The sequence below is a fragment of the Sebastes umbrosus genome, chromosome 8 (assembly GCF_015220745.1).
Source record: "Sebastes umbrosus isolate fSebUmb1 chromosome 8, fSebUmb1.pri, whole genome shotgun sequence".
NCBI classification, from domain to species: Eukaryota; Metazoa; Chordata; class Actinopteri; order Perciformes; family Sebastidae; genus Sebastes; species Sebastes umbrosus.
The window spans coordinates 9,835,834-9,850,271 of record NC_051276.1 but is presented as its reverse complement, the minus strand read 5'-3'; the positions used below and the strand labels follow the sequence as shown (position 1 = coordinate 9,850,271).

At 40.1% G+C, this 14,438-nt stretch overlaps 1 protein-coding gene across 1 annotated transcript in view; it reads right to left on the bottom strand.

The window, feature by feature from the left end:
* Positions 1-8,332, bottom strand: part of unc5db (unc-5 netrin receptor Db) — a 200,350-nt gene extending 192,018 nt beyond the window's left edge. Inside the window, 2 exon segments of the mRNA XM_037777506.1 lie at positions 4,878-5,131; positions 8,172-8,332. Coding sequence (XP_037633434.1) covers positions 4,878-4,962 — 85 coding nt within the window. The 5' untranslated portion in view covers positions 4,963-5,131; positions 8,172-8,332.
* Between the last annotated feature and the right edge of the window lie 6,106 nt (positions 8,333-14,438).

Sequence of the window (14,438 nt, the reverse complement as noted above, 5' to 3'; positions counted from 1 at the left end):
GATACCTGATCTATAAGAAATTCACATCTAATATCACTGCTCAGCAAGCCGCATCTTAAATATTCTGAATGTGTTTCATGACCAGTTCTGTGAAACACGATTGAAAAGCCTTTTAAAGTTTCCCTCTGGGCAACGCCATCCCTACTCACGACCGTGTTACACAGGAGGAGGCGCCCCCCTTCCGTGACCACTCGCGTGAGTCTCGTTTCCAGCCAACGGGGCACCGCGAACATCACCATTGATCCTTAAGAGCTTAAATATCGCCGAGTGCAAGCTAGCACTGTCAAGTCCCGCTGCGGCCGGACCGCTGCGTTTGCTACCGTTTGGTTCACGGAGTCAACCTTGTGGGGAAATGTCCGTGTGACACCTATTGTTACAGTTATGGCCTTTGAGACTGATGTGACGTGCAGAGAAATGGCAACACTGAAGGCGTTTGTGCTGTGCATGAGGAGCTGGAGACAGCGTGATGTCACTTTGACTGCTGTAGACATGATGGAAGCATTCAGGGTGCATTAAGATTAAGCTTTGTAAGCAGCTGCCTCGAGAGCTAAAACGATTGGTTGATTGATTAGTCAGTGGACAGAGAGTGTATCTATTTTGATGATTCAATAATGTCATTCTTAAGCAAACATTATCTGATTTTAACTTCTCAAATGTGAGGGGTTTCTGTCATATATAACAATTAACTGAATATATTTGCGATTTGAATTAATCCTCGGATAAAACGCTCTGGGAAATTAAAATGGACATTTCTACTATTCTATTTACATTTTATAGACAAAACCTTTAATCAAGAAAATAACTGGCAGGTTAATCAATTAATTGAAAATAATCTCTTGTTGCAGCCCTAGTTGTGTCTGTGCGGAAGACGATTAGGACCACATGTGAAAAATGTATTTGAGTTAAACTCCGAACAGAATAAACTCAGTATTCTGACTTTATTCTCAGTACTCAAATACATTTTTCACGTGCCCCAGTGCTCTTTCCTAGTGTCTGTTAAGGCAACATCAACAAAAAATATAAAATTCTGGTATGGTGTCCTCTTTGGACACAGGAAGTGACAAGTTTAAGTTCAAACTGTCTCCTAAACTCTGTCCAGAGAACATCTGACTCACAACTGTTTGCCTCTTTGAAATCTTTTCTTATGTTTCCTTTGGTATACAGTAGGACAACATAGTTTTGGGAAACAAGCATTCAGAGAGCAAAGTTGCACATCTGCCTGTATGAGCAGCCTTTTTTTCTCTACAGTCTAAATCACTGGTTCCCAACATAGGGGTCATGACCGATGAAGGGGTCAAAAGAGAAATTTGAGAGGTCACGAGATTATTCGCAGGACAAGAAAGATGAAAAACGCTGTATTTTTTCCACTGCAACATTTCTTCAGTTTTCAGATTTTTCTCTGTGTATCACTTTAAAGAGGAATTCACAGAGAGCGAGCTCGTTCTTTTAGAGTTTTATTGCAATAAATATGGTTCGCATTGGCAAATGTGGATCTCCGAGCTGGCTGGCAATAGAGATAAAGAATGAAGTTCAGGTAAAGATACTTACATACACATATTTTCACCCTGGGCAGGTGTCCTTAAACACAATGTGTTTTGTCTGTACATTTCTAACCTTGTGTCTAGAGTGTCTCTTTCTGCCATTGTATGTTGGGAATTAACAGCTGAAGGCTGAGCTCCACGACTTAGCTTCTGACAACATTCGCTGGGAAGTTGAATTCCACGGGAGGCAGAAAGAGACCAGCTCTGAGGCAGATAGGCCTAATATAAGACAGTATGACATAATCATATCTTTGTTTTTATTGTGATGTTCTGGATAGTGAAGTCGCTATAACCCTGATGACATCATTAGGGTTCAGGCTTGACACTTAAAGGGATAGTTTGGATGTTTTCAAGTGGGGTTGTATGAGGCACTTCTCCATAGTCAGTGTGTAACCTACAATAGATGGAGTTTATAGAAACAGACAGGAGTACCAGCACGGGAGCAAAGCAATGCACTGCTGTGTACGGGGGCAGCAACAAAATAGATTTTAGACACCAAGAATTACATTTTTTGTTAATGGAGTCTGGTGGCTTGAAGAGAGAATAGATAACGGCTCCAGTTCCGCGTTGGAAAGGGCTGTCTGATGGCGAGGTAGAGACGTGAAAATATTCTAAATATAGCGTAAACTTAAACTGATATTGATTTTTTTTGGGTGTCTAAGATCTGTTTTGCAGCTGCCCCCGTCCACAGCAGTACATTGCTTTGCTCCCGGGCTGGTACTCTAGACTGGCGGCGTGCCGACCGCCATCTACTGTACGTAATACACTGACCATGGACCAAGTACCTCACACAACCCCACTTGAAAACATCCAAACTATCCCTTTAACGTTTTAAACAGAAATCCTTTATTACAAATGGAGCTGTGGACTTTGAAGAATGAGCCCATTTTTACAGCAGGGAATGTTTAATGAAAGACGTTATCAAGCTGCATTATGGGAATCCACTGTTTCTGGATACTAGAGACTAGAAGTCAGGCTATCTCCGCCTCTGTAGCTTCAGTCTTTACCATTCTTTTTTAATGCATCTCTTGTAAAACACCCAACTTCATGGTGGTGCAACAATGAACAGCTGGAGTACCCCTTAAACTTCTCATGACTCAAATATACTGTATGCAACCTGTGATAATGGGGCTAGCAAGAAGATTTTAAGTGGTTACAAGCCAAAAATGGAGGGAGCCACGGGTTTAAATGCAGAGCTACATTGTAATTCTGCATTTAGTTTTGTTTTTAATTTTCAGATTTTGCTTTCATCATTTCTCAAATTTTTACAAGTGGCTTTTATAGATTGTCATATTTGTACGGCAAGACATGGCACCTGTTTCCCTTTGATGGAAATGAACTAAAAAACATACAAATGATATACTTTATTTGATAGTCAAACGCAACCTTCATACTAAACTCTCAAAAGAATCCTCACAACTTTGGTGTTCACAGCAAAATACACCAATAACACGTAATACGGAAGCCATCGGACAGATTCCACCCGATTCAACCAGTGAGATGAAAGAGCTGGAGTGTTCCTGCGCTTGATCTAACAGGGGACTCACTCATGTTCAGTGACTGCAGTGTGCGATGGAGTCATGATGCTGTGACCTCAATCTATTACTGCACTCAGTTCAGCTCCACTTGGGCTGCCATACAGCGGGCTCAGTCCATGTGGCTCCAAAAGGGGTGAAACAGTGATATCACATCAGATTCAGGTTATAGACATCACCTATAACCTACAGTAACAAGAGTCGGCTCTGTGCCACAGCCGTTAAAAGTAGGAAGTAGAAGTGAATGATGAAGATCGGCACGGTCATGATCATGTGACTGAAAGGCAAACATGTGCTTCGATTAGGTGAGTTTCAAAGCAGTGGCTACAACTCAGTAAATCCTCAGCCATGGAAAAGCTTTAAAAAGAAAACTGGAGACCATCTTGCGATCAATGGGATCACACACCTGCCCCGACACCAAATCTTCCTAGTCCTGTACTTCTGGCACCTTTGCTCAGACCACACCCATCTCCGAACTCAGCCTTCATTTTGATCTCAGCTACACACACCTGTAGAGTTTCCTGATTGCATCTTGCACGGTTGTGACGTCATCGTGTGACAAAATCTATCCACAGACAGACATATTAACACCTGGCAAAGTACTCTTTAAACCTCCTCTGTGGTATTTCCTGCTACAGTAGGCGTCTCCAGGACCACATTTTGCCATGAAGACACAAACACACACACACAAGGTGAAACCAAGCCTACATAAAAACTGGGACAGATGCCCAAACCTCAACAGGCTTCCTACGAAATACAAATATCAATCAATTAACATGTATTTGTATAGCCCTTTACAATAACCAAAAGGTACCCAAGGTGCTTTACATTAACATAAAGAAATAACAGGAATAAAACCATAACATATCATAAAAAGGTACATAAAAAGCACAGGAAAAATGTCACAGTGCTACTAGGTATTAAGCCAATCTAAATAAAAAAATCTTGAGCTTAGATTTTAAAAGTACTAGGTCAGTGACAGTGCATATATCAATATATAATGTAAAAAATATATAACGTAACATACAAAATATGTGTAAAACATGTTCATTATCTATACACAAACCACGTGGGCACATAGCTTTTAAACAAATTATCACAATGTCCCCTAAAAACAAATGCCTGGCTCCCCACAGAACAGAATCCCTTCAAAAATCACTGTAAGGTGTCACAATGTGGCACAATGCTTCTCTTATTTTGGACTTTGAATTCAACAGCCTTCCATATAGATTCTCCCTGACACTCTGGTACCCAGTTGATGATATATCAGGGAGTGGATCGTGTTAAAATGAAGACAAGACAGTCCACAGAATCAGCACAGTATAACTCCCAAAGAAAAAAACAAAATGCGTTGACATGCCTGTTGCACAGGCGTGCCAGTAGTAAAGCTATACTCCTCAAAACGCGCTCATCATGATTAAAGACTGAGAGTGGAAATGGGACAATTAACATCGATTTGAGGGGGGGAGTATGAGAAAGATAAACAGTGGTGTGGGAACTTGGCCGGTGTGAGCAGCAGTGGCTTGATGAATCAATATGAGACTATAGCTCTGCTGCGCATCGATGGAAGAGAAAAAGGCTCAAACAGTGACAGTAGGATGAGTCCAAAAACATTGACATTGAATGAGCACAGTGGTGCGTTTACGAACCTCCACAGATATCAAACATTTAGAAACGTGGCAAGTAGGTGGTGCGTAACCACGGAGATATGGCACAAGAAGACTGCCGGGGAAAAAGGCGTAATAAACGCCGTGACAACCGAAAGTATAGCCACGCACACAGAAAAACACCCAGCTCTTACCTTTGGAGACCACTGTCACTGTGCAGTAAACAAGGAGCAGGAGGCCCGTCATGGAGAGGTAACGTCCTTTTGTCAGCGCACCCATGATACCGACGCGTAGCTCTCCACGGAGGCGCTGTACGGGTGGTGGTGGTGGTGGTGGTGGCGGCGGTGCTCCGGAGCTCCGGTGCCTTCTCCTCCTCTCCGAGCCTCCTCCGAGCCCGGCTGCGCAAGTTCCTCCTCCTGTAAACCAGGGAAGGGGACAGCTTGGCACTCTGGTAGAAGAAGAAGAAGAAGAAGAGGAGGAAGGAGAAGTGAATGGCTTGCGAGCTGGACTGTTGAGCGAAAGGGAAGAAGCATCTTCACTTCACTTTTGTTGCGCGTGTGTGCGCAGCAGGAGGGACGCGCGCTCAGAGTTTACCCCTTCATCATCATCATCATCATCATCATCATCATCATCCCGGAGCCTGTAAAGTGCTAACCAATGGCAGAGGGAGGGAGGAGGATGAGGATGGGGGGGGGCAGTAGGCTACATGCAGGTCTAATCACTCAAACACTTCTTCTATGACTGTAAACGCGTCAGTCAAGTCTATTGTGGCCGAAGAAGGAAAAAAAAGAACACAATGATTTAATTTCAATTCATTATTAAATATGACAAAGCTGTGTCTAATATTCCAGTAAAGAAATCCAAGTGGAGAATAAATGTATTTATTTTTATTTATTTATTTATTTATTTGCACATATATCTATCTATCTATATATCTATCTGCAACCGTCTTGGGCTCCTGGACTCTAACCACTGGCGCACCTTACACTTGCTTTACACTATACATCCTATATACCACTTTATAGACTGCACATATGCACATATTACATTTATTTAGTGCACATACTACATTTATTTATTGACGGACTGCATACACTATGTTCACCCTTTCACTCTGTATCTTTTATATCTCTATTATTGTTTTTATAATTTTTGTATACCTTTATACCTCTCCTGTGTTTCACTCTATTTGCTGATGTTTGCTGATGTTGCTGCTTTGACACCTGAATTTCACTCCGGGGATTAATAAAGGTTCATCTTATCTTATCTTATAAAACTTCACAAAATCCAGTCAATGAAAAAATAAAACAAGAAATGTGTCAGGAGAGGTCAAGAAGCCACAGGCTTATTTACACAAAGGACCCGCCCCCCCCCCCTCCCCCCCCAGGTGAAAAAAAAAAAAATAACAAAAAGGGAAGAAAGATCTAAGCTCACATAATTTTAAAAATACAACAAAAGTTAAACAACAACAAGAAGTACACAAAATGTGCAGACAAAATCTAACCAAACAGTGGAAAACAATCCAATAAAAACAATGAAATACATACAAAAAACAGAGCAGAAGAAAATAAAATATATCTAAATATATCAAAAGATAATTAGACATCATGAATTAAATGTGATGATAATTTCCTTTTAAAATGTTCTAAGGATAATGAGCTCTTGATAACATGCATTTTGGTGTTCCATATGTGTACACCACGATATCTGATGGAGTACTGGTCATGTTTATATATTTCAAGAGATCATTGTAATAACTTTCTTTCCTCTTTAGTCACATGGGCAGAGCAGAGCAGAGCGCACACTGGCCCCTCAATCCCCCCTGACTGCCAAGTACATTTCTAAGAAGTGTATCTTGGCAGTCATAATTAAAAAAAAAAAAAAAATCTTCAGATGTATTTGGGCCACAGAATCTGTCACTGTTACATTTTTCTTTTTTAAAAACATGGCAATGTTACTAACTAAACTCACATGATGGCCCTGCTGTAAAGACGGATTACCAACTGGGCCAAGCCGAGCCCTCAGGGTTCAAAAGGTGGTAATTAGTTTGCTGATAACTGTATGTACCGCTCAGCTCATATATAGGCTATATAGTATATTATATAATCGACAGTTGTAACTCCAAACCCACACTGTACCAGCTGGGTGCCCTGCAGACCCGAGAGGTCTACTTTCACTTCACTCAGTGGTGCTTTATTCTGTCATTCCAATTTTTCAGGACTTTGTCAATCAGTTTGATCCTAATGACTTCATATCATTTTCAGTTTTAATTAGTGCTTTTTTAAAAACACTGATGTATCAAAGTGTCAAAAGCCCCCAATTACAGCTTATGCTGCTAAAAAAAGAATAGATAGATCACATGATTGCCATGGGTCCTGATTTAAAGTCGACTACTATCAGGGGGGTCGGGGTGCGCTGTCAGTCATTGTGAAGGAGACAGACACAGACCTCCTCCTGTCACATGTCAGTGTGTGTTATAACTGCCTGTAGCGTCTGGTGTTCATAGTCATGCAAACACCATTCATTTTGCATTATGTACAAAAATCTAAATTACATTATTTCAACCATTATTTTGACAGGTGGGTCATACTGAGATCAAGGTCTCATCTACTTTTGTATTAATAGACAAAATAATTAAAGAAAAGTGTTAACTGTGGGTGGCAAGTTCAAATGACTGTGGGTTTATTTTAATTATTTCATATTGGGATCAAAATGACCCTAGTTGGTATAAATATAACACAAATTATGTTGACTTTAAATTACTGAAATCTAAATCAAAAGGATAGTAAATAAGCTTTTAAGTACTAATGTGGATTGTGCTTGGGATAAAAGCTGCAATTTGTATTAAAGTATACATTTTCATTTTACACAATATGCAACTTAACTAACTTTCCAAAAATAATAATAATCTGTTTTTTTTCCCAGATGACATTACATAACTAATTGTTTTAAGAAGAAATAAGTTAATATTTTCCAATGATGGTCCTTTCTTACAGTAGCTTAATTTCAGGTCCCTATTGGGACACAAGGTGGGGGACCGGAGGGTGGGCGCTATACGCTTCCGTGACATCGTAGCTCAGGACGGTGTTATCAGCTCTAACCGCCGTATGAGAGCAGTGCAGAGTGGCGGCCGTGAGCTAGCCAGTGGGGCACACTCACATGCTCTATACGTGCAGCCGGCCCAGCGATGTCAACAAAGCACAGAGAAGCTCTGATTCCGACACACAGAGAGAGAGACTCAGGGAGACATTACTCCTAATAATATATTAACAGATAATACAATAATGCTCTGAATATCGAATAGAGAACTTTTAAAGAAAAAATTAGACTACAAGATGCACAAATGGAAATGTGTCCTAAAAATACATATTTTTAGGACTTTATTATCTCTATGTGTCAGTTTTTTTTCAGGAAAACAGGTTTGGACCCAAATGCAGGTAAGGATGTGGAGGCAGCAGGCTGAATTCAATGATTTAATAACAAAACACAATATACAAAAATGCAGCTGGTCCACCAGGAAGTTTGCAGAAAGCCAATCCACAAAGTAATATCGCAATGAGTAAACTAGAAACTCAAATATTGGGAAAACAAAACATCACGACAGGGAAACACAACTCACGAGGAGCGACGACAAACTAAAAACGGGAAACACACCGACTAAATCCATCAAGAGAACAGGCTGATTGAACACAGGTGGAACAAATCACGGCGGGGCAGACAATCACAAAGGGCTTGAAACAAACTTAGGCAGGAAGTAAAACCAGACAAGACACAAGGGGAGTGAACTTATCAAAATAAGTGTTGAGATCAGCTGTACGTAGCAGAGCAGCGTAAAACACTTCATTCAAACTGGACAGAAACAAAGTAAAACTCACCTAAACCGTCGTTGTTACTCTTTCCAACAATCATCAAGTGTGCTTTGGTCAAACTCAACTGTATTTTCACAGAGTTTAATGTGAAAAAATGCCGAATCTACAGGTGCCCCCCCCCCCTCCCTCCAGCCCCCACTCTCTCTCTGTCCCTCTCTCTGCAGGCAGAAGGAAAGAGGCAGGGTGACGCGTCATGAACGAGTCATCAGTTAAACTGTGCATGTCCTAAAGCCTGTGGTGTTAATGCACAGGCTGACCGGAGTTGTTAAAAAAAAATCCCAAAGCCGGATCACGATCCGGATCACCACCAAAATCGAATGGATTGTTCATTGTGCCACACCCCACCCCTCCAAAAAATGTCATTCAAATCCATTGCGGACTTTTGGAGTAATCCTCCAAACGGACAAACTAACAAACCAAAAAACCAACGCCGATCAAAACATAACCTCCTTCCTAGGCCTTCGCGGAGGTAATAATCCACTAAAAAGATGACCACAAGATATTCTGAAGTCTTAACTAAAAGAAAAAGTCCAACGGCCTCTGTGCACAGTCCCAGACCGTGACATGGTAGGTCCGTCGTCACACATGGCCAGAACCATTTTACTTTTATTTTCATGATTTGTGCTGCGTGTTGTTTATGTGTCATCTGGGATTGAAAATGTGTCTACATTAATGGCACAATGGAAACTGAATAAATGCAAAAGTGAGAACCTTATGGCACATTTCTTAAGAAGATGCATCTGCTTTGTCTGCATCATCTACGTCCTTGTTTCATATTCATTGGAAGGAAGGCCAAGAGACACATTTATTTATTCTTTTAGCACATTTCCCAGTAAAACCAATAGAAACTAAATGTTTTGCCGAGCATTATGCATGCCTTTCATTTATAAACCTTTTGTATTTGAGTTTGGCATTCACAATAACGGCAAATGAACACTTTCTTTTCTCTTCAGTCTTTTCTATTCTGTCAACCACCTTCAGCAACTCTGCTGCTGACGTGTGGAATATGTCTGGCAAGCTTCCCTTCCATCAAGCAAAGCTCAGGATGTTTTCATCAGGAAGTCCTTGACCTGATTTTGTGTTGCAGTTATTTTGCATTTCACTCTCATCTGACACAGATGTGATGTTCTGTAATCAGTGTGACCTGCAGAACGCTGTATGGATTGCCTTTAAATTACAATTTATGGATATGAAGTAAAATAGATACTGAGGCAATAGCAATTTTCACTCAACGCAGTTGTGCTAAAATTGGAATTTGTAGGTGTTTCCATGACAATAAGTATATTTGAATTAATTTCTCAGAGACAATGTCATAAGTATGCCAGCTTGACTGATCTAGTCATTGATTGGTATTTGGCAGAGAGCCAAAACTAAAGCAAATTAAACGTTGCTGAAGTGTCTATATACTGCGATATTGTGCACATGTCTTCTTTTCTTTAATGTATCTGCCATATCTCAGAGATGTATGTAATATTATTGTTCTCAATCAAAAGTATTCCAATGTGACACTGACATTGAACTTATTTTTTGAGAACTTATCACTGGAAGTTTCACTTTGCTCTTGTTCTTATTTGAGTACTAACAATCAGTTGACAGATTGCTGAATCTGCTAATAAGAGCAATACTCAGCATTTAAAGACTTTGGAATGTGGTATATATATATTTGTTAGCCTTTACAAAACAAAAGTCGCATTATTAGATTTTATTACACAAAATGTTCTAGATGAGACACATTTTCAAATAGAAAGGAACTGAGAACTTCAAATCACCACCTCTGCCTCTTCTGACCACTTTTATAACATCCTGTTCTGGACATGGGCACTTGTGACAGGGCTACAATGGATGTGAAAGGTGCACTTAAGGACAACACTTGAAATGATTCACCTCTTGTAGCTTTTTTATTTTAAATGATTGGGAGAGCAATCAGTGTAAGTGCCTCCAGCCATGCAGATAAAACAAAGTGGGCAGCTTTGTTTTCATGGATGGTGAGAGCTGAAAGAATGGTACACAACTAGTTCAACTATACTTGACTGTGGAGTGCAGCAGGACGATTACTGTGCAGATTAGTTTGAGTTCCACTGTAGCTCCACTGTAGTGAGGCCAACCTGTCTCCTAAAAATTATGTCATATACAACTAATTTGCATTGGCTCACATGTTTTGTAAAAAAAAAAAAGGTTATTGAACACGTCTGTGAAATATTCACTGTCAAAGACATTCATGCTTTTCCCACAATATTGCTTCAAAAAACTAAAGTTTAAATCTGGATTTTGATTAAGTATTGAAAAAGTCAATGCTGAAGAATGGGACAGGACATGTTGATTTTTTTTATATATATCTAAGCCTCTGTGTTGAATATTTCTATGATCATAGCATGTTTCAAATTATTCTGGCGGCATACGTTCGTTATTGAAAAATAAGCCCACTGAAAGTTGGTGCAGTCTATGTGTTGCATTCAGCCCGTTCATTCAATGTACCGAGATCACAGTTGTGTCTTTTTTGATCCCTCCACTGGGGGGCACCAAAGTCAGAACTTTTATAATTCTACACGTAACGGCTTTAACCAAGAACGTGATGTTTCCCAAACCATGAACACATGTTTTGGTAGCCTAACTGTAACCACACCTGGGACATGAGATATTAACCGTGTCTCTAATCTCATGACTCATGTTCTTTGTACAGCCAAACATCCACCCTGTCTGACTGAAAGAATAAATGTAACGCAAGTAGCAATTACATTTCCTCCAAGCTGTATTTGGTAGTGTGAGTCAATAGCAAGGGGAGACAAGGTTGATGAGGTAATATTCTATATTTTTCATAATTTTCAACAAATTCAATGAATAGTCCAAAACCAACAATGAATGCATCTACTAATGCACAAAGTGTTGTGTGTGTATCCGAACCTGATATATGTTCTTCCTCAGTGCCATAGAGCTCCGTTGTTGTCCAAACACTATTAAAAACACATCAGTGATCCACAAAGTTGCACTGGGTGACATGTTGCAATTCCTTACCACGAACACACACACACACACTTTATTTTGAGTCAATTCCACATACACCGCCCCGCTGCTGTAAATGTGTAAACATCTGAAACCGGTCACCAACAAATATGTTTACTTCAATTTGAGAAACTAAAACCAGTTTTCCAGAGGAAAGGTTCAAGTCCACATTATGTAAGAGTCACCACCGATCTGTAACCTAACCATAACCATCTTCAATCACAAACATGAGCAAACTTTGCTCACATTGTACACTGTGGAGCAAGAGATGCTCACAACTAGGGATGTCACGGTACCGGAAATCTAATAGTCGATACCAATACCAGTGAATTTCCACAATTCTCGATACCAATTCGATACCACGGTAAAAAAAACAACAACAATAAATCCGATGTAATTCAACACGTACTCTTTTATTAAAAACATTTGAACATTATAAAAAACAGAGGCATGTAGCCTTTAAGTAATAAATACAAATAATTTACCCATTTCGTTCATTTTGGCGTATCAGCGGCATGTTATCAATCGATAGTCAGATGATGGACAATATTTCACGTTTAATCTCAATGCTATAAGGGAACCATAGCGTTAATGAGGTAATCGCCGCGAGGTGGATGGAGCCGTCAAAGCCGGTGTGCACAGAGCAGCGACGCCAGGTAGACCCCCACAGCGGAGACCTGCAGCAAAAGCGCTACCGGAGTGGCCAGACTGTCTTTGTAATCGGTGACACCATTATTGTCACAAGTTTATTAACCGGTAGGAAAATTTGTCACTGTCACATCCCTACCAATGACCGTTACAGGCATCGTACGGTACCTTCGGTACTGTAGAAAAAGAGTACCATCACTTTTTTAGAATTTTGGCATCGACTTGGTACCGAAGTATCGGTTCTCGTGACATCCCTACTCACAACTGTGTCCACTGATTCATCTGGCTCACAATGAAGCACTGAAACGTATACCTTAACAAAACCCAACCTATCAGTTTGGGAGGCCAATCACAGCACTTCAGCCCATAAACCAGGTGTGATCCACTCGCTTTACCTCTTGCTGCCATTATCATCTAGTGCAGCACCTGCTTGGCTCCCTGCTTGCAGTGTTGGAACTAGACTACTTTGTGCAACAGATAAACTCTCTCACTCTATTACTGATGTTGAATGTTTATCTGACTCCTCTGTCCTTGGACGATGCTACCTGCAGCCTGCAGAGGCTGAGGATCCCTGAACTAGAAACAATAAAAGTGATATTAGGCTACAATAAAATATAATTATACAAGCAATATCAGGATTCCCACCTGGTGAACTGCTGTTGGCATTATTAAAAACATTCACGTAACCTGCAATATGAAACAGAGACAATATGGTTAAATTTAATTTAGCTGATAATTGATACACTCTTGGTAAAGCGCAGGATGATTCCCTGGGTGTGCATAGAGTCAACAGTCTGTTTCTGGAGAAGGCTACGGCATGATATTGTGGAACAAATCCAGGAGGAGGCTCATATACCTGACCTTCAGCCGTCAAACATTCCGTAGCTCATCTCTCACCAGTCTGATCCAACGCATACAAGTCTGATGTTTAGAAGAAGGTTACTGTCAGGCTCAGATACAGAGTTGATCAAAACACCACTGTAAAAAATTAGCACACGCTAAAACTGCATTTTAACCATTTCATGGCAGATGAATAATGGTCACTTTTATCTGGAAATAACTTATTTTTCAATGAGCACTATAAAATGGGACCAGGATCAATAGACAGTGTAATAAAGTGACTGTACATACTAACTGAAAAAGTGGATTTAGTGTGAAGAAAATGTAAAAATGCAGTATTAGTGTACTTATAGCTTGTAAGTCAGCCTATAAGAAATTGGGTTTTAAGCACTAAGAGCTATGCGACACGTCCTCATATCTAAACGACAGAGTAGTGTGTTTCTTAATAACTCCCAAAACGACATATACAGTATGATCATTCTATTTAAAGTGAAAATTTATAAAAAAGTGAGATTTTCATTTTTTTTTTATTATAAAGCAGGCTTAAGTCCTATATAAATACTGTGAAAGTATCAAAACACTCAATCCACAGGGAAATACACACAGCCCGCATTCAGAAACTCTGCATTTGAAACAAGCTGTCAGGATTTCTGCCCATTCGTGATGTCACGAATATACAATATTTAGACCTTTGACACAACGTAAACGTAAACATTCTAAATGTGTCCCAGTTTATTTCCTGTTGCAGTGTATGTGAATGTCATCAGCTGACAGGAAGTACACATGGACCCAAGCTGTTACCTTGCAACGCAATTCTGTTGCAATTCTGTCAAAATGCGCTAAAACGGAGCGTCTCAGACAGAGGGTTAATACAGGCATATTCAGGCTGACCGTATGAGGGAAATAAAGTTTTTTTTTAACATAGCAGCATGTAAACATGTTCTAGTAGAAACACAAAATACAAGTATGAACCTGAAAATGAACACGATATGGGTCCTTTAATGCTAGTGAAACGGCTGCACAGTGGCAGTTTTAAAAACATGACCGTTCTATTGTTGTGAAACGGTCGCAGGTTTTAAACACGTAGTTAATGTTGTGAAACGGAACTACTTGGTTATGTTTAGGTGACAAAACTACATGGTTAGGTTTGGGCAAAGATCATAGTTTGGGTTAAAATATGCGACATGGTTACGTACATAGTTATGTAATAACGTAGTTACGTACTGACACATGTTACCATAGTAACATAGTTATGTACGTAACTTAAAATAACTCATCATGTTGACTTTTGGTTTCAGACGAACAGGTGCCACCACAGTGAAAGTCCTGTTTGTTTGTCCCATCCATCCACCCTCGACCTCCTCCCTATGTGGACTTTGTCGCTCTTTATACTACGTC